General features: G+C 41.8%; 1 protein-coding gene across 1 annotated transcript in view; it reads left to right on the forward strand.

The window, feature by feature from the left end:
- The first annotated feature begins 261 nt into the window (after positions 1-261).
- Positions 262-22,076, forward strand: part of LOC147256952 (neuronal acetylcholine receptor subunit alpha-7-like) — a 76,077-nt gene continuing 54,262 nt past the window's right edge. Inside the window, exon 1 of the mRNA XM_086210659.1 lies at positions 262-520. Within this exon, the coding sequence (XP_086066785.1) occupies positions 451-520 (70 nt within the window). The 5' untranslated portion in view covers positions 262-450. The remainder of the gene's footprint in view (positions 521-22,076) is intronic.

A 22,076-nucleotide genomic window follows, 5' to 3' on the forward strand; every position in this document is an offset into this window, starting at 1 on the left:
GGAAATTGATCTCCACGCAGTACTAATGACGTGTTTTTGCGTTGTGGGTTATAAGTTTAGATAAATCAAACAAAAAAAACGATAAATACTTTTCCAGGGAAAGTGTCCCAGGGTTTACGCACGCCCATTCATCGTCTCCGGAGGACACAATTGTGAGGGTGACGGCAGCAGACAGGTGGCTGTCGTGACCGCCAACTGGAGGAAACACGCACCAGGACGAGCCGGGGACGTTTGATATAAGATAGCGAGGCAGAGAGCGGAATTCAGAGTGATTGGTGCGGTGACAGTCGACTCAAACACAGAGGGACAGAGGCGTGTGTCCCCTTCAGCATTCGCTTAACAGAGACGGAGGAAAGAGAGGGAGGGACACATCAGCAGTCTGACGCTGCCATACTCACTCCAAGTTTGATATCTGAAGCGGGCTAAAGACGGAGTCCTACCGCCGCTGCCATGGAGCCTCGGAAGACTACCGGATCCCTACTGATTGGAGTTTACCTGTGGGCGACATTCTGCTGCCAAGGTGAGCTACAGATGGAGCTCTTTGCTTTTATTAGATATACTTTACTGCACATCTCGAAGTGACTGATCTTGGTGTTCTGAGCTTCTGTGTCACAGTTGTGTGATGAGATTAACATCGTCATCATCATGCAGCATTATTGAGCACTCACGCCTGGAGTGCGTGTGACCGAGGCAGCGGGGTCAGTTATGTGAGCCCTCTTTACTAGACCGACAGCATCTGTCCCGGAATAAGGAAGGCTCACTGGCGATGATGCACGAAGCCCGGTGGGACCTTACATTCCTTTGGTGTTATCTACAGTCAAATGCGTGACTAGTGGGATAAAGACGACCCTCAGAGGAGTTAAAACCTCTGTAATATGTTTGAATCCATTTTTACTGGTGATATCTCTAGATGGATGAATATTATGTTACTTTTGCTTGATGAAACCTTCTGTAAAACATCTTCTCTAGTGAAACGCAGAAAAGTATTCTTGAATAAAGGAAGGACTTGCCCCAGAGATTCCCATCCCCTTTATGTATAGAGAAGAATGGATAACAAGATGCAGGTGAGGGTGATAGAGAGATGTCTCAACAGGTTGTTGTTGGCTGATTGGGAGACTAAATTAAACAAGGATTTACTCTGAATAATTTTTCAAAGAAAGGTGGACGAGCAGAGCATTCTTTATGATCTGGTAGAATATCTACAGAAGCACAATAAGCTTATATGAATGCACCTCCAATTGTCAGTGTGTACAAAATTTTGTTTCTGAATACCTATGTATGTCATTTGATCCCATAGACAGTCAGGTATTTACCCAATCTAGACTAATATTGTTCTTTTACATGACTTCAGACGCCATCTTAAAAATCAGATCTTAAGTCTGTTGAGTACAATTTGAAGGCTGATATATCTGCAGCTCCACAATTCTTCATTTTGTGTTGACCCACCTTTGTCTTGAGCAAATATTTTACCCTCTGCAGTTTAGATATTGTGACTGCTTGTGAACCATGCAGCCGTCCACTTTTTTCTCAGGGATGAAAAGTGAGAACGAGAGCAGGAAAGGCCAGAAGAAATCCTGTGGAGGAAGATAAGAAGCAGGACAAGAGGATGAGAGGTGATGAGGGAGAGAGAAAATAATGAATAATAGCAAACATTTAGGAAAGAAGAAGACATTAAAAAATGTGCTTTGGAGGCAGTAGGAAAGTAGAAGTAGTGAGAAGAAGATGGAAGTGGACAATTTATCGAGCTTAATACAATTGGTCCATTCCAAAAGCAAGCATTTTAAATGTTTTCATTCTCAAATTCACAAATTGGCATCATTATGTAGTTATTTCTGCACTATTATCGTTACTTGATTGTGATTAATTCAAGATTAAGTGTTAATTGATCCAGATGCAGTTACTGCAGAAGAGGTCTGAATGGATGGTGGGGGATTTTGATATGGGATTGGAAAAAATAAACCCTATTATATAAAACCCTAACCCTAATTTCCCTAAACCTAAAGCCCCATTCCCACTGGCCAAAAAAATACTAATGCTTACATCTTGACCTTTTAGTTATAGGAACAGCTTTAATCAGCATTCAGTCAAATGACCCTGCAGTAGATACAGGTATTTATCAGCTCGGCTCTAATAAGCATTGATGAAAGCATAACCAGGGTGAACATGGTAATATGTTGTTGGTGTTCAGCTCTGCCAGTCCTGCACGTACACGTGACAGGCGACTAGAGCTAGGCTATCAACAATATGCATGGAGGAATGAAAGCTTGGTGTCTTAACCTCCACAATTTCTTGCCATCCCAGCCACAATTTTTACCCTGTATGACTTAAAGCAGCAACGCTCTAACATTGTTCAGTCTGCACTGTGGTTGTTAAACAGGCCGCAGCTAAAATTACATCAGAAACTCCATCACTGTCGTACATGCTGCTTTCACTGCTGCAGCTATCAAGTACACTCAAGGAAAAAACTGAAAGGCAACACCTCATCCCTTGCCGTGGGACCAGGATTAATTGGCTTTTATTGGGGGAATTACGCAGCTGTACGCAGGGGGAAAGTTTTAACCATTGTCCTGTCATTACATTTAATAGTAACTGGTAATAATTTTTGAAGGGACAAACTTACAGTATCTCACATGATATGTAAGGAAACACATGTAATGTATCTGTCTTTCTGGAGTGCGTGAACATCTGAGTTCTGCTTATTGTAAAAGACTGTGTCTTAGCGTAGGTAAGTGCTCAAGAGCACTGTGTACCAAAACAACAGAACTCAGAGACAGTATTTGAAAATTTATGAACTTTGAAATCAGTCAACAGTGTAAGGAAAAAATGTCACAATAAGTCTATAACCCTAGACACTGTATCACATAAAATTTTGAGGAAATATGCATATTACCCATCCTTGCCAGAGCCAGACAAGAAAATTACTGTACTTCTTTTCTCTTTGGTGCATTCAGGAGCTGAGGCCCACAGAGATTGGCTGACTGGAACAGGAGTTAGTGTTGCACGATTAATGGTTTTGGGTGTGACTGTAAGTGTTAGCATACCTCTGTCAAAGTCGTTATATAGATAGGGTTCAAGTTCTCGTTTTTTTCAGCTCTTCTTGTCTGGCACTGGGGAGGATGGTAAATAATGGTATGTCATTTTATTAATTCCATAGTTGAATAACACATTTATTGTCGTTTTTATGCTATGATTCTGATTCGAATTTTAGCTGTTTGGTTTGGTTTTAGTGGTCAGAACTTAATTGATTTGACACCTTCGACACTCCCATTATCCCCTGTCGCTCCAATAATTCCACAGTTGGCCTTCTACCCAGTGAAACATTTGGCAACTAGGTGGTCATTATGAAACATTTTAGTGGCAAATGAGCCAGATATTGTTGTCAGGAGTAGGTGGAACTCTAAGAAGAGCTCAAAATACTAAATATTGGATATCATTTTGTCAGGTGGTAAAAATGATGGTTGGTTGGTCCATATCTATAGATATTTACTTGCATATTCACTTTTTCAGGTAATAATACTGTAAGTCAGTTTTGTGTTAGTAGCTTGTAAAATAATATTTAATCTTGATGCTTGGCTGTACTTTTGCTTTTGCGTACCGTGCATATTGCAGTTTGTCCACAGAAGTATTTAAATTTATATCTTTAATACCTAAGCTGATCTGATCCAGCTCTTCACTGTCTCTCTGTGCCTGTGATTCTGGATGTGTACTGATTTTACACAGACATTTGTGAATCTCCTGCTTTAATAGGATTGATTTTAAACGTGACCAAGTCACCTAGAAGGTCAGGGAACCTGCGAATCAATATTTAATCTGTCACTGTCATAGTTCTTGCGAGTGTTGTCATTCTTACTGTTCTTTAGCTTAATTTCATGTTTTTTTTTGTTGTTTTTTCATCAAAGGTTACAGGCCAAACAGATTTTGGGTTTACTCTGTAGATTGGATCTGTAGAAGGAAAAGCGTTTGAGAAGACCACTGCAGTAACATGTCTAATGTGATACACAGGTTTTATCTTCTTCAAGAAGCTTTTTTAATTGAGGGAGAATTAATAAGTATACAAAGTTTCATTGAATTAATTGCTTTTTTATTCAAGCTGAAACTTAACTTGTCACCTTTATTAAAAATTGACATTCTTGTTTTAGTGTGGATGGTCTATTGTTTATTCAACAACATGAATCTTTATTACTCTCCCGTGTGCTACTCCTTTTGAATACTGCCTGTAAATGAAACTGCCGCATGGGGTGATTAAACATTGATTTGATTCTATTTTCCTTAAAAGTCCCTCTTCGTCTGAACTTAATATCAGCGCAAGCAGCAAGCTGTTAATGGTTGCTCCCTTGCCCTCTGGGATGTACTAAGAAAGGAAAAACCCAGATAATGATTTTGCCGAGGGATTTTTTTTTCAAATATGACCCAGAGAGAAGCTGTGAATATACCAACGCAACATACTGGTTCCATGGTTACACTAATGGTAGATCACATTATAACTTAACCAAATAACTTCAGGGTTGGAAATTGAAAACATTGAAAAGCTTGGTTCATAAGTGATTCACTTACCAGTTTCTGATAGATTTTATGCACAAAAAAGTAGACTGACACAGATATTCAGCATCAATTCAACTGATTTATTTTACTCCAAACACAGTGTACAATGTACAGGAAGCAGACAGGGGATGTCTACCTAATAAAATTTTAACATAAATAATAATAAATAAAACTACGAAGCTGCAAGCAGCAATAAGGAAGCCTTCACACATCAGGTACCGTGTCAGTTCAGTGAGATGCACATTAAACCACGTAATGCTTGGATTTTGCGTAACAGAGGAGAATAATGGGTCCAATTGGCTGTCTTATATTTCTGCATCAACCAGATGGCGCCCAAGAACACATACTCATCATACATTATGTTACAGTATACTGGGTGAAGACAGCAGTGAATCTTTTTTTGTCATTATCTAAGGCTTAAATAATTTAGAGAATTTACATGACTTACATTCTAAGCCATATAAATTCCTGCAGTCATTCCGGTCAGAAACATTGCTTTTTGACCATTTTCAACATAAAAGCGTCCTCTGAATCTGACTTTTCCTCCTTGACTTAAATAATTTGTTGCTGTGGAGAATGGCTGGACAATGTGGCAAAAATATCACATTAATCATTTCATGGCAGTATCACAATCTCAAATGAATCAATCTTTAGTTTTTATTTTGGTTGAGTTTATTTTATAATTTATGGCAAAGCGCCAAATTCTAGGGGACTAACATAGAGGGTAAATGTATTTTTTTTAACTAACCGTTGAGGGCTCTGCAAAATTAAACAAATACAAATTATTTTAGAACACTTCAGGTGACACTGTGTCGCAATAGCCAATCAGTGTTGTTATCCTTTACTCAAAAAACAAGTTTGGGCACTCATCTCTCCTCCTGTTGAATTGACTTGAGTTTTTCCGTAGATCTACTACTGATAGATGCCAGTGTGCTCACAACTCAATTCTTCTTTGTCCAGCAGTGTACCATATCCATTCTTGCGCAGCTTTAGGAGGAAAAACCTGTAAAAAACGTAGACAGATTTCAAGCTGGTGTCTTTGCTGTGTCCACCAGCAGAGTCCATCCATCCATCCATCTATTTTCTACCGCTTATCCTGTTAAGGGTCGTGGGCTGGAGCCTATCCCAGTAGCCTTAGGGCAAGAGGGGGGGTTCACCCTGGACAGGTTGCCAGTTCATCCCAGGGTCAACACATATAGACAGACAACCATTCACACTCGCAGTCATACCTACAGTAAATTTAGAGTATCAATCAGCCTAGTCCCCATTTGCATGTCTTTGGACTGTGGGAGGAACCTGGAGTACTGGAGAGAATCCACACAGGCACAGGGAGAACATGCAGATTCCACACAGAATGACCCCGTGCCCGAACCGGGGCTTGAACCCGGAACCTTCCAGGTGAGGCGGCAGTGCTAACCACTGCACCATCATGCCGCCCACCAGCATAGTCATGTAAAAGTTTACAACATCACCACTATGCGAGTTAGGGTTTCTGAGGGTCTGCAGATACCGCCCTTTAACCTTCAAACCAAAGCTCTTATTTCTCTCAATGTCATCTCTCAATTGTAATGTCTATCAAAAATAATAACAATTACATATTTTTTCTAAATCACCTCTGAATCATATGGATGATTTAAAAAGTGTTTTAAATATGTGTTCATTAGTTGTAATTGGGGTAAAACTTTGAAATAATCTTGATATTGATTCACCAAGCACTACCTATCATTGTTTCATTTTGAAATTTAACTGTACCTTTGGTTCTTAACTGGTACCAGATCTCAGAGTCCATCCATGTTGCTTTGATAGCTATTTATACATTAGAGAGTACACACATTTCCTTTTGTCACTAAGGAATATAATCGAGGCAGCTGGAGCAATTTTGCACTCGCTCCACCATTCCATTGTGAAAAGAGAGGGGAGCCAGAGGGGAAAGCGCTGCTAAGTCTTCATGACTCTCACCTATGGTCGTGAAATATGGGTCATGACTGAAAGAACAAGATTGGAAATACCATCAGCCGAAATAAGTTTCTCAGGAGGTTGGCTTGTGTCTCCCTTAAGGATAAGGTCTTGAAGACTCCTGCTCCTTTGTGTCAAAAACAGCCAGTTGAGGTGGTTCAGTGGTAATCTTTTGGAAACCACCTCAACTGGTGCCTCCTGAGGGAGAAGTTCCAGGCATGTCTGGCTTTGAGGAGGCCTTATTTATGTTTGTATTGTTTTAATTTTTAAGGAGGTTTTTAGGCTGTAGACACAGTGCAGTGGTTAGAGACAGGGAGCATAATTGGATAGCTCAACAGGGACAATGTTTAATTGACATGCATGATCAGGGCTCTTTTTTTTTCAACACCTGGACGCTATGTCTCAAACCACTCCCAACTATCACACTCTATAAACTAACACACGGTAACGAACACATAAGCGGGATATGTCATGGAGCAAAGGCCAAAAATATATATGGCAGTTTTTTTCAATCAGAAAAATACAGGAGGGGGATCCAAGCCTGCTGGTAATGACCAAAAGGAATACACTATGTCAACCATGTTATTTAAGCCATGGCTCGGCTTGCACATCGTCCTCTACTGCATTCAAACAGCAGAGCTCCGAGCATAGATAAACACAGATGCAATGCAACATGGGAGCAGTACTCTTCCGCTTTCTTTCACCGATCCAGTGAGTATTTTTTGACTGATTTTTGCTCTTTAAGGAGAGGACATTTTTTCTTTAGCCTTAAAGTGATCAGTTTGGATTTCTTGTTTCATCATTTTGTTTTTGTAGAATGCTAACGGTATTATTTATTATACTCTATTACTGTTGTTAAATGTGACCAGGATTACAAGGCTTATCTTCAGATTCAGGAGCCATCAGGACTTAATTGAAAATTTTTGGTGCAAAAACTTGATGTTATTAATATTTATTTTATGGTTGTTGAAAACAACACTCCAAGACTGTACAGTTTTGTAACTGTATGACTGATGTGTAAGTATGTTTAACAAATGTCACAGCACGTCAAAACACGATCACATCAGCTCTCTCTCTCTCTCTCTCTCTCTCTCTCCTTTTAGTCACCAGACATCATCCAAAACAAGACAGTAATTAATTAGTTTAGTATTTAAGATGTCATTGACTCAGTGGTTTTGCTGGTCAACATGATCCACAGCAACAAATAAACATGTTTCATCTCTGACAGTTCTAAGCAACATACACTATATTGCCAGAAGTATTTGCTCACCCATCCAAATGATCAGAATCAAGTGTTCCAATCACTTCCATGGCCGCAGGTGTATAAAATGAAGCACCAAGGCATGCAGACTGCCAAGACATTTTGGACTATTCCATGCTCCCAACTTTGTGGGAACAGTTTGGAGCTGCCACAGGTGTATAAAATGAAGCACCAAGGCATGCAGACTGTCTTTACAAACGTTTGTGAAAGGATGGGTCGCTCTCAGGAGCTCAGTGAATTCCAGCGTGGAACTGTGATAGGATGCCACCTGTGCAACAAATCCAGTCGTGACATTTCCTCGCTCTTAAATATTCCACAGTCAACTGTCAGCTGTATTATGAGGAAATGGAAGTGTTTGGGAACGACAGCAACTCAGCCACGAAGTGGTAGGCCACCTAAACTGACGGAGCGGGGTCAGCGGATGCCGAAACGCATAACGCGAAGAGGTCGCCAACTTTCTGCAGTCAATCACTGCAGACCTCCAAACTTCAGAGGGCCAGGCCTAGTCGGCCAACATCAGTGTGTGACCTCACAAATGCGCTTCTGGACGAATGGTCATGTGGCCTTCAGATTAGCTCAACAACAGTGCTCAGAGAGCTTCATGGAATGGGTTTCCATGGTCGAGCTGCTGCATCCAAGCCATACATCAAGTGCAATGCAAAGCGTTGGATGCAGTGGTGTAAAGCACGCCGCCACTGGACTCTAGAGCAGTGGAGGCACGTTCTCTGGAGTGACGAATCACGCCTCTCCATCTGGCAATCTGATGGAAGAGTCTGGGTTTGGCGGTTGCCAGGAGAACGGTGCAAAGTTTGCTGGAGGGGGGATTATGGTGTGGGGTTGTATTTCAGGAGCTGGGCTTGGCCCCTTAGTTCCAGTGAAAGGAACTCTGAATGCTTCAGCATACCAAGACATTTTGGACTATTCCATGCTCCCAACTTTGTGGGAACAGCTTGGAGCTGGCCCCTTCCTCTTCCAACATGACTGTGCACCAGTGCACAAAGCAAGGTCCATAAAGACATGGATGGCAGAGTCTGGTGTGGATGAACTTGACTGGCCTGCACAGAGTCCTGACCTCAACCCGATAGAACACCTTTGGGATGAATTAGAGCGGAGACTGAGGGCCAGGCCTAGTTGGCCAACATCAGTGTGTGACCTCACAAATGCGCTTCTGGACGAATGGTCAAAAATCCCCACAAACACACTCCTAAACCTTGTGGACAGCCTTCCCAGAAGAGTTGAAGCTGTTCTAGCTGCAAAGGGTGGACCCATGTCATATTGATTAGGAATGGGATGTCACGAAAGCTCATATGTGAGTCAAGACGAAGAGCGAATACTTTTGGCAATATAGTGTACTTGTCTCTACTGCCTGTAATACATGTAGAGAACAGGCCAATCGGGTAAATATGCTCATTAAAAGAATTGAAGAATTGAAATATTGTATGTGTTTATTTGTTTAGGGTTAGTGTGTTAGAAGGCTGGGAGGGGAGTGTGTGCACGATGCATTCACTCACACTTGACAACAACGCAGTCTCATGTTTAACTCAACAGAGTCTCACGGCCTTTTGTGATGGCATCACCTTCTGATAGATTAATTAACAATGTGATGCCATCAGGAATATGGCCTGATTTACGTGACGTGGTCACGGCTAACGCAAACCCTAACCCTTCATGGAAATGAGTGTGTGCAATAGATCTCTCTCTCTCTCTCGCTCTCTCTCTCTCTCTCTCTCTCTCTCTCTCTCTATATATATATAGGGTAACTTTACAGCGAGTTGTGACCACATTATATAAATCAGGTCATATTCGAGTTAAACATGAGACAGCGTTGTGGTCAAGTCACCATTTCTTCAGTCAGAGTCAGTCAAGAGTCCCCAGTCTTACAAGTCCAAGTCAAAGTCACCTTGAAGACTCTGAATTGATTCATCATCCTAAATTTGAGTCTGAGTACAGTCATTGAGACTGAGTTTAGTTCAAGTTCCACAATTACTGCCAGTGCTCCACTCTGGTGACCAAGATAGCATCTTTCATAACCATTGCACATTCATGTATCCTTTGTGTCACTATAATGATGATCGATCAGATAAAGAATTTTAATGCCATTGGCCAACAATAAATTGAGAAAGAAGACTGCAATTTATCCAAAAATAAGTGATTTCAAAAATCAGGATTGTTTTACCACGTTTTTATCATTGCTGTTCCCAAATGCTGTGCAAGCTACTCGATAAGGACTGTTCTATGACAACTACTGTAATATTCCTATCTGCAATTGCTGGCATTCTTTTTTATTATACATGCTTATGAAAAATCTACAAAATCATATTCCATAATCAGTCATTAATTCGTTTATTCATTAATTTATGACACCTGTTACGACTGGCTCAAAGTCGCAACACAATGAGGAGCACAACACAGGACTAAATGCAAAAGAATGACATTTATTGAACAGAAAATACTTAAACAACACAAATAAAAGGCTGGATGATGTTCTGTGGATATGAGGGAGAGAGAGAGAGAGTGGCCAAAAAGGTGCCCTCAATCACTAATCAGCCTGCAGTGTCAGGGAAAGAGAGAAAATTAATTAGCAAATACAATATACATGAAACACTGATGTGGCAGTGACACATAACACCCCTGCCCTTAAAAATGGCAGCCGTACATGCGCTGTCCAATCCTAAGGTACATGGGAGAGGGCATCGGCCACAACATTATCCCGTCCCTTCTTGTGCCAAATTTCAATGTTAAAATTCTGGGCTGTCAGAGCCCAGCGCATGAGCCGTTGGTTGCTGTTATTCATGCGATGTAAAAAAACAAGAGGGTTGTGATCAGTAAAGACCAACACTGGTTGTGGGGCTGGGCCAACATATGCCTCGAAATGCTGGAGGGCCCAAAGCATAGCTAAGGACTCTTTTTCAGTGATGCTGTACTTAAGTTGAGCTGCAGAGAATTTCTTGGAGAAATAGCAAACCGGGTGATCAATACCAGAAGAATCTTCCTGCAACAGTACAGCACCAGCACCGCTTGCGTCGACCTCCAACTTCAAGGGCACTGCAAAGTTGGGAGCCAACAACACCGGGGAAGAACTGAGGATAGCTTTGGTTGTCTGAAAAGCTAGGTCACACTTAGCATCCCAAATCAACTTGGTGGGACTAAGGAGGTCAGTCAAGGGAGACATGTTTGAAGCAAAGTTATGGCAAAAACCTCTATGATAACGAGCTAAACCAACAAAACGATGCAGCTCTCGCTTTGTAGTGGGAACTGGAAACTCAGCAATAGCAGCGATTTTTGCATCAACTGGTCACACTTGACCCTGACCAACCTTCTTGCCGAGATAGGTGATGGTGGCCTTGGCAAACTCTTTTTGGCAAGATTCAAAGTGAGTGAAGCCTTTTGCAAACACTGGAACACAACAGACAAAGTTTCTACATGAGACTGCCAGTCTGCAGAGTAGACTACGACGTCATCAAGGTATGCCTCGCAGTTTGCCACACCAGACAACACCTGCTGCATAAGGCGCTGAAAGGTGGCAGGAGCATTATGCATGCCAAATGCCATGACAGTAGGGCTGTAAGCTCCCAGTCGACTGGTCGATCTATTAGTCGAAACGTTCTGGCTCGACCAAAATTCTGATTGGTCGATTTTTTGCCACGTTAATTTCATCAGGAGGAAAGTACCGAAACCACCCCTGTTTCACAGATAACAATCTATCTTTGAGCACCCCCTTGTTTTACTATTTTGGATAAGCCCGACCCGCTAGAGACAGACAGACTGAAGAGTACTAGAAGGCTAATGTCTGGTGGTTTGATGAATGTATATTTAATTTTGACGGTTTCATATAAAGTCAGTCCTCGTCCACCATGTCAAAGACGTGCAGCTTGGCAGCATTTCATGAAAATAGATAATGGAAAAAGAGTCGAATGCAAAGTTTGCAAACAACAGTTTGTATATCACAGCTCCACAACAAACACGATGACGTATCACCTAGAAACGGTAAGCTAACTTGTCCACCTTAGGTTGCCCCGTCAGTTTTGAGTATATGAACAGATCAGAATTGATATTTCAATGTTTTAGTGTAATAATTGTTTTGTTTTAATTGTAAAAATTCTTACCGTGGACTTGCCTTTTGTGTTTAAGAGTAAAGTTGTTGTTTTTTTAACTTTATTTTTCTCACAAAAACATTACAAACAGAGTGAAAAAAGAAAAAAAATAATAAAATGAATAAAAGTTCTTGATACAAACATGAAATTAAACAAACATAACATAAACAGGGGGTAGCACTAATCTGCCATTACAAACTTAAATTTTTTATTTTCTCCCTGAGTTCTATTGTAAATTCAGCCTATTCTTTTTTCTGTATGCAGTCCATTTTTCCCAGCGTTGTTCACAAATCTCTGTTTTTGTCCTTATTCTGTAGGTCAATTTTTCCATTGAGTATATTCCTTCTGCGATGTCCAGCCACTGACCCACATCAGGAGGGTCACATTTCAACCAGTTCTTTGTGATTGTCTTTTTTTGCTGCAAGTGTCAGAGTTTTGAAAATATAGATGTCCTCCTTCTTGATTATTCCCTCTGAAATCAAGAGTAAAGTTTTAAGTTAAAAGTCTATTTGTGTCTCAGCCGCGATGCTGAGCTCCTCCGTTCAGTCTCGCTCTGTGCGCAGGACAAATGATAATGTCGGTCAATTATTATAACATGACAAAAACAATTGTCTAAATACTCCTCAACAAGTTTTTTGCTGATAGTTGACACAGGATATGTTTCATATATAAAATTAGTTTAGTTTTTTAGTCATAATTTGAGAGCTTCAGTCGACCAAGAATTTCTTTGGTTGATTGCAGCCCTACATGACAGTATACTGCAGAAAGCTATCTGGAGTCACAAATACAGAGATTTCAGAAGCACACGATGTTAAGGGTACTTGCTAGTAACCCTGTAACAGGTATAGGTTTGTGACATAGTGAGCAGCCCCAACTCTGTCTATACAATCCTCCACACGAGGAAGAGGGAAGGAATCTGGCTTAGTAGCAGCATTGACTTTCCTGAAATCAGTACAAAAGCATGGTGTTCCATCTGACTTTGGGACCAACAAACATGGGGAACTCCACGCACTAGAACTAGGAACAGCTAAGCCATGCTCTTGTAAGTACTCAACCTCTTTCTGCATTTGAGCTCTTTTAGGGGGGTTCACACGATAGGTGTGCTGCTTGATAGGAAGACAGTCACCAACATCAATGTCATGCTGTTAAAACGGTGGTTTGGGTCGGTACATCAGAAAAAAATGCATGATGACTTTCAATCAACTCAACTATGTGACTCTTAGCTGTCCCAGAAAGGTGTGACACACTATTCTCCAACTCACACAGCACTTGAGAATTCTGCAACCGAGCTGCTGTTAGAGCTACACTGCTGTTTGAGCTACAGGTAACACCTTAGCTGGGGGAGAAGGAGCTGGTTCACTAGTTCTGTCAACATAGGGCTTCAACATGTTCACATGGCATACACGAGTTGTGCGTCTCCTATCAGGGGCACGCACGACATATTCTGTTTCACAAAGTTTCTTTTCAATCACATATGGGCCCGTGAACCTAACCTGAAGAACTGAACCAGGGATAGGGAGGAAAATCAACACAGTCTCCAGGTTTAAATCTACGTTCAACTGCACTCTTATCTAAGTAGCCTTCATTTTAGATTGTGAACTAGACAAGGCCTCCTTCGCCATCTCACAGGCGTGGTGAAGACACTCTCTGAAAGAACTGACATAGTCCAGCACATTTTGACAAGGGGAAGAATCTCCAACTAGCTGCTCACGCAACAATTTCAATCGTCCATGAACTGTATGGCCAAATACAAGTTCTGCAGGGCTAAAGCCTAATGACTCCTGAACAGTTTCTCGAACAGCAAAAAGCAGGAATGGTATACCCTCATCCCATTCCTTACCACTTTCAAGACAATAGGCACGCAACATAGTCTTAAGGGTTTGGTGGAAGCGCTCTAGAGCCCCCTGGCTTTCTGGATGATAGGCACTAGAGACTTGATGCTTCACAACCAACACCTCCAACACCTGAGCAAACACCTTAGACATAAAATTGGTTCCCTGGTTTGTTTGAATGACTTTTGGCAAACCAAAGGTGGTACAGAATTTCATTAACTCTTTCACTACTACCTTGGCTTTGAGAGAATGCAGTGGAATTGCCTCAGGGAATTGCAGCACACATCAAAGTCAGGAGAAACTGGTGGCCAGATTTTGACTTGGGCAATGGACCAACACAATCAATAATGAGCCTCTCAAATGGCTCTCCCATAATAGGTATAGGGTGAAGTGGAGCCTGTGGGATCACTTTGTTTGGCTTCCCAACTAGCTGACATGCATGACATGAGCGGCAATACTTTGCAACATCACCTCTCAAGCCAGGCCAGAAGAAATGCTTCAATATGCGATAATAAGTTTTACTTATCCTGAGATGACTAGAAAACACATTATCATGCGCCAAACTCAAGATGTGCTTATGGTAGCCAACAGGGACAACAACCTGATGTACAGTCTGACACCCACTGTCCTCCTCAGCTGAGGGAGCCCACCTACGCATGAGGATGCCATTCTCCCAGTAATAAGCCACTTGAGATGCATCAACCTCATCTTTAGGTACCACTTCTGCGATACACTTAGCCAAGGAAGAATCAGCTTTCTGAGCTCCCATTAGCTGCTCCCTGCCAACAGTTAATGAAATCTCATTTGCATTACCATTAGCAGACAAGGTGACAGGACTAGACAACGTAACAATCTCTGCAACAGCAGACTCTGTATCCTGCTTAGTTACACTTAACTCAGAGGGTGTAGAGGGACCAGCAGACACAGGCTCCACAGCTTCTTCCTGTGGAGCTTCAAACATTTCTGAAAGGTCAACCACATCATCCACCCTACTTGACTGAGCACAAGTTACAACACAGGCAGGAAATACTACTGACATCTGGGATAACTGATCACTCTGGGTAACAGATGGAGAGTCAACTGGGTTATTCACCACAATGGGAGTAGGAAACACCTCCCCACCAGCCATCATTACCTAGGATAATATCGACTCCCTCTACAGGAAGCTCGGGGCGAATAGCCACTGCCACAGGGCCTGTAACCAAACCAGACACCAAATACACAATGTGCAATGGAGACTCAAGCCACGTCATTCCACAGCCCCGCACTAAAGCACTTTCACCTGAAGAGGTCTCCTCAGAGAGGGACAAAACTCCATCCACCAACAAAGACTGAGCGGCTGCTGTATCTTGCAAAACACAAACTGGGACGAGCTGGTCTGACTCAGAGGTAGCTACCAAACCCTCCATATGGAAAAGTGCAAAACGGTCAGAACTGTCCTCAGTGGGACATTTCACCACACAAGGCCTATCAGTGCACTGCTTTAAACCGTCTTCCCCACAGGGCAGACGTGACACCGAAGACAGTAACGCCACTGGCTTTGCAGTTTTCTGCTTTTTACTGAGAGTGTAACAATCAGCTATAACATGACCAGGTTTTTTTTTACAAAAAAACAGACCCTCTCAGAGTTTATAGGGCTGGGATTAGCAGGTTTTGAAACAGCAAATGGAGAACCAGGACCATTGCTACCAGCTCTAAAGTGAGATGGAAGAGGAGAAACATGGCTCCTAGTTTCACGAGGTTTGTCATTAAAGTTTGCTCTATGAGCCAAGGCATATTCATCTGCAAGCACAGCGGCAACCCGAAATGTAGGCGCCCGCTGCTCACTCAGATAGGTTGCCACTGCCTCAAGAACACAATTTTTGAACTCCTCCAGGAGCACCAGCTCACGAAGTTGCTCAATTTTTTTCCACTTTTTGAGACGCGCACCACCTATCAAACAAGAGTTCTTTCTCTCTGGCAAACTCAACAAATGTCTGCTTTTCACCCTAACGACACCCCCTAAAGCGCTGCCTATAGGCCTCTGGGACAAGCGCATAGGCCCACAAAATGGCAACCTCCTGTGCTCTACCTGTGAGAACACACTGAAGCAGCAATGTCCAGACATTTTTAGGTCATTCAAAGGTTGTGGCTCAAAGTGACAAAAGTATTTTTCCACCTCTTTCTAAGGAGGAACTAAACTGATGTTCTTACCAACATCAAACAGAGGCAAAGAAGATTCTTGGGAACTGGCATCCTGGGACTGCGTGCTACCTGACCTCAGCTCCAATTCCTTCATTTTCTCTTCATGTTGAAAACACAACCTCTCCATTTCCAACCTGCTCCTGTCCTCTCTCTCTTTTGCCTCAAGCTCCCCATCTTTTGCCTGCAGCTCTAGCCGTTTTAGCTTAAACTACAACTCCAACTTCTGCAAACGTACAGACTGAGTATCCTGAAGTTGTACCGACAGAGCCTCTTCCTTGCTGGCAGACGCCTCAGCAGACTGACCTGAGTCTACACCTACAGACTCATCCTGGAGCACTCCCTGCACAACAAGTACAGTGACAATTCTAGCTATCACCTCACCTTTCTTAAGAGAAGTGGATACAGTTTCAATGTGATGATGCTCTGCAATGGATATAAGCTGGGTTTTAGTACACTGATTGAGCTGCTCTGTCGAAGGAGCTTCACTAAACCTCTCCAGGTCAAAATTCATAGTGAAATGGCCAAGCGTACTTTAAGACAAAAGGAAACACTGGAGGCCACACCACCACAAACTATCCCTAAGAGAAGTTTATTAACCACAAAACCTCAAATCAGTAACACAAAGCAATACTACCACACAGAACAAGTGCCACTACACACAGTAAAGTTAACAGACTACAAACCAGCCAGCACAACACTACATAACACTTTCACACAGAACCAAAGTGTCATGAAATCCAAAAGCTACACAAGCCAAAAAGTAAGCAATCAACTTACAAAACACACTAGGTTGATAACAGTATCTTACTCCACAACTACTTCCTGCCACACAGAAATCGTATGAATACTCCCACCCCTACACGAGTCAACACAACTCAAGCACTAAACCCCACTACTCTTCTCCACTGACAAGAAAGTAGGTTACACAAAATGCAGTCTACACCACCATGTGACTACAAAAACACAGCTCACACTGAGCACCAGGGTCACAAATGTTCCAGAGGAACACACTACAGCCTAGCATTTAACACAAACTACTGAGCAAAAAACAAAACAAAAACTTGCTCTCACTCTCCACACAGCGTGTGTAAAAACCACAGGCCAGCACATGCCACCACATGCTAACACTAAATTAGAAATTAGCATTTCTAACTAACCTACTCTAGAGCATATCTGGTTTCCTCTCTACCTAAGACTGTTAATCTATTTTACTAGACCTCAACTAGTCTTTGTCAGCTCTCCCGGGCACGCCAGGGGCCACCCCAGGATCACTGCACAAAAATAATAAAGTGGTGCTGGTCTCTCCAACACCCGACGGCTAACTAAATCAGGCAAGCTCTGAGGAAAAAAAAAACAAAACTACCTCATGTGGCAACACATGCATGAACCTCCTCACTAACAAACAAAGCGAAAAAAAACATGGGTCTAGGAGTAAAAAAATGAACTTACTCACTCAAACTTTTAACGAGCCCCCACTATGTTACAACTGGCTCAAAGCCGCAACACAATGAGGAGCACAACACAGGATCAAATGTAAAAGAATGACATTTATTGAACAGAAAATGCTTAAATCAAACAACACAGACAAAAGGCTGGATGATATTCTGTGGAGATGAGGGAGAGAGAGTGGTAGAAGGAGCCATAAATATATATAGGCTCAGCCCACAAGGCCAAACAGGTGCCCTCAATCATTAATCAGCCTACAGTGTCAGGGAGAGAGAGAAAAGAAATTAACAAATACAATATACATGAAACATATGCATGAAACAATTATGTGGCAGCGACACATAATTTATATTTTTGGTTGTACTAGTGTAGGACCAGTGCAGTGTGTAGGTCCTAATTCAGTTACAACTCGTCATCTTATGAGTCCAAGTGAGAGTCAAAGTCATTAACATGGAAGTCTGAGTTATCATCTAAACGGAGACTCAAGTGGACTACAAAACACTGACATGAGATACACGATGATAAGATCTTTGTGAAAAGGATCATACGCACATCGCCATCAACAAACTAATGTGAGAGAAAGTGTGAACAGAATAGAGGAGGGAAGCAGGAAGTGTCTATTTTTCCTGTTTAAAGCTTCCACACCCCAGTAGTTGCCATCAAGGCAACACACATAGGGAGATAATAACCTGCTCCTTAAAACCTTCATGACCTCCTTTAACATGACAGTTCAAACTATAAGTCAGTAAACGGGTGCTGAGCAAAAGTTGACCTGTTTTTCTTATATGTGTTTCCATCCCTTACAACCATCTCATAACAGCACTCTTTCCTGAAATCAGTGGCTGTGTAGCTGAGCTTTCAATGCTTTTACTTCTCCTCAATCAATCTGTCTCTCTTTCCATGTGTCCAGTTATTAAAAAGCTATAAAAACCTGTCTGTCTCAGCATTTGACCCATCCTCTTGCAGGGTTTAGAATTATGACAGAAAGTCTCCATTCCTGACTGGAGATGTAGAGTTTGAGAGGTGTGGCTTTGGGCTCTAAAAAAAATAATCAAAACAAAGAAAGTTGCACTAAATGAAATGTAGGATCCAGGACTTCAGAATATTATTTGCACAGCTAGAATTATTTTTTTTCTCTAAAGAGCATCTTTAAAATAGTTGATTGAAGTTTATGATAGTGTGTTATAGGTTGTTTTTTTTTTTTACTGTAGTTTATTGTATCTGCTATTTATTGCTCTGTACTTTTTCTGCTGCTGCTTCTCTGTTTCTGCTGCTGTAACAGAGCCAATTTCCCCACTGTGGGACAAAGGTTTATCTTATCTTAAAGTGATAGTGGAAATAATCAGGGAGGATCCTTGGCTGATTTCAAGTTAAACATGCACATTAACATAGCCCAGTGCCTATGTTTTGGGATTAAGCCAGTACTTTTATTGATAAGGAACATTAAAGACAAGTAGTGCTTTCTCTAGCTTAACGTGATGAAGTGATATTACAAGAAGTATAATATAGCACAAAAAGGAAGCGCCAAAGTTATAGAATGACTACACATTATTACAAATCTTGTGCTTTGCCTTTAGCTGTATACTGTTTTGCCTTATTTGTTTGTTTTTATGTTGTAGTTGTTCTCTAACGTGTTAAGGTTTGTTTTTATTACAGTTGTCTGTGCGTTCACATTAGTCGTAGTGGCTTCAGTTTCGGTATCCACCCTGCATTTGTGTGCCAAGAAAGCTCAAGTCAATAGTCCAGTATCGCTCTTGTTCCTCATCTTACTTTCACACCATCATCCAGTTGTTGGTGCATTAGTTCTTGGTGGATTATCAACAAGACAACCGTCAATGCTTGTGCAAGTGTCATTTATTCGTCGTCCTACATCATGTGTCACATAACAACAGCTTCTTTCTTCTTTCTAAATGCACGTCACTCTTTCTTCAGTTTTTCAGTGGCTGACAAAGTTTTAGAACACTACTGCCTCCCAGTAAGGAAGTTCAACTGTAGTTTGAAGGTTAACTCCCCACAGACCTGCAAGTAGCCCGTAGTCATTATTTTCCTTGTATTTCAGCCTAATCTCACCCCTTTTGAGTTACCAGTTCTCTGATTTTCCTTGTGTTTTCTCATCTTCTTCTGTGCCAGCAGTCACCCAGGACTTTTCTGCAGCATGCAAGTTATATCATAATATCTAGGTGAGCACAGCCCACCCCCTGCTGAAACCTTTTAAGCGTCCCGATGCAATTTTCTGCATTTTTGTGCATTTTAGAATCAGAATAAGGGAGATTTAATGTGTAGTTTGAACCACTTATGCACACCTTAACAATAGTATTTCACACGGTAGTATGCCTGAATTTATACGCCTCTTACTTGGTCTTGCTGGTTGTTGCAGTAACCTACAGCAGAACAGACACATGCCTATCATAAAGAGAAAATTCACCACCAGCAATGGGTGGATCTTCCTCTTCATCAGCTTGTTTAGACTTCTTCGAAAGAAATCACCCAAAGTGAGTTCCTTTCTTTACAGCATGTCAGTAACAATGGTGTGTAGGTGACAGTCTTTTAACTCATGAGCTTGTGAGTGGGTAACATTACTGGGTGCCTGCAGACAGCGCCCCCACACTCCGAGCCGCTCTAGTATAGTAATTACCGTGCTAGAGCCGTTCATTATGACAAGCCAAGCTTAGCTATGTTATTGGAATGGTGAGCAATTTTTTCATGAATAATAAACTACAAATATAATTATATTTCACTTAGTTTACACCTTTGATAAAAACCATGCCAAAAATTTTATTTATTTGGCTATCGTATCAATATTTTGGAGCTCCCCCAAATTTTTCACAAACCATGTTTCCAGGGGGCGGCATGATGGTGCAGTGGTTAGCACTGTCACCTCACAGCAAGAAGGTTCCGGGTTTGAGTCCCGGCTCGGGCACTGGATCTTTCTGTGTGGAGTTTGCATGTTCTCCCTGTTCCTGCGTGGGTTCTCTCCGGGTACTCCAGCTTCTTCCCACCATCCAAAGACATGCAATTGGGGACTAGGCTGATTGAATACTCTAAATTGACCATAGGTATGACTGTGAGTGTGAATGGTTGCTTGTCTATATGTGTTGGCCCTGCGATGGATTGGCAACCTGTCCAGGGTGTACCCCGCCTCTCACCCGTAGCCGCTGGGATAGGCTCCAGCCCCTCCGCGACCCTTAACAGAAATAGGCGGAAGAAAATGGATGGATGGATGTTTCCAGGGGAGCTCATGTCACCATCGTTGTTCGATAATAACGAGCACCCTGCTTTTTTGTTCAGACTATTTTCTTTTATTGAGGTACTGACCTAGATTTATGAGGTCAACCTAACTTAAATATTTATATACATGAACTGACATGAAATGACATTAAATTGTAGCCCTTTGCTCACATCCAAACTGATCAATGCTGAGCTTTGCAAGGAAATTTTTGTGTCCATCATATGCCTGTTTTTTCTGCTGAACTTCCATTTCATAAATGAAAGCCTCCATGGGAATGGTTTAAAGAAGGAAGATTAAGAACTAGTAAGCACACGTCACAGGAAAAGTGGATTCAGTTATTGAAATTGATGATCATAGAAAGAGAGGATATGGAATTTTTGCAACTGATTAAGAAATCTGTTCATCTGCTCACTGGATGTGTTTAAGGGTTTTTTGCTATTAAGCGCAACTCTGTTCTGGCGTGGCTTACTGCCCTCTAAATGCTTTGCTGGCAGCCACTGTCAACAATTATGCAGATTCACTGTCACACCAAGATTTAGAATGACACTTGCCAATACGATCATACATAACCAGCCTATGTTTATTTTTGCCTCATTAAGTAATTATCGTTGTGGTCCTGTCAGTCACCGTATGTTGACACGTCTCATTTGGAAGGGTTTTTGGCTGGCACAGCCTATGATGAAACAGTGAAAGTTGATGAAGCCTTGGAGATCTGTGGTTGTGCTGGTGACCTTCAAAAAAGAAGCTGAACCTCAACAATGAAAAATTACTCAGGTCTATGTGTCAAGTGAAAGCTATTAATAAAAAATAAAAAAAGGAAAATTGTAAAAGTTATGCAAAAAAAATTATTAGTTTTAAATCCTTTTGGTTAATTTATATTTTTTGTTGTACTGGTGTAGGGCTAGTGCAGGTTTTGTTAATGTACTTTATATCTTGATAAAACAGATTACAGTTGTGATTTAAGAGGCACAACAAAGTACACATGGACAGGAAAAAAACAAAACATACTACTCAGTAAGGGATGTAGCCATTGGCTCTTCTAAAAGTTGCTAGATGATGCCATTGATGGATTTGCATGACAACTAATGTGCAAATAATGGACATTACTTGGCAGAGAAATGATTGTTATCATTGGAGAGAGACAAGTCAGTGAATATTTTATCCATCCATCCATTTTCTTCCGCTTGTTCCTGTTAAGGGTTGCGGGGGGCTGGAGCCTATCCCAGCGGCTACGGGCGAGAGGCAGGGTTCACCCTGGACAGGTCGCCAATCCATCGCAGGGCTAACACATAGAGACAAAAAACCATTCACACTCACATTCATACCTACAGCCAGTTTAGACTAGCCAATCAGCCTAGTCCCCAATTGCATGTCTTTGGACTGTAGGAGGAAGCAGGAGTACTGGAGAGAACCCACGCAGGCACGGGGAGAAAATGGAGACTCCCGTGCTCAAACCCGGAACCTTCTTGCTGTGAGGCGACAGCGCTAACCACTGCACCACCATACCACCAGTGATTATTTTATGATGATCC

The sequence above is a fragment of the Aulostomus chinensis genome, chromosome 8 (genome assembly GCF_037954235.1).
Source record: "Aulostomus chinensis isolate RoL2024-O1b breed Wild chromosome 8, RoL_Achi_v1.0, whole genome shotgun sequence".
Lineage (NCBI taxonomy): Eukaryota > Metazoa > Chordata > Actinopteri > Syngnathiformes > Aulostomidae > Aulostomus > Aulostomus chinensis.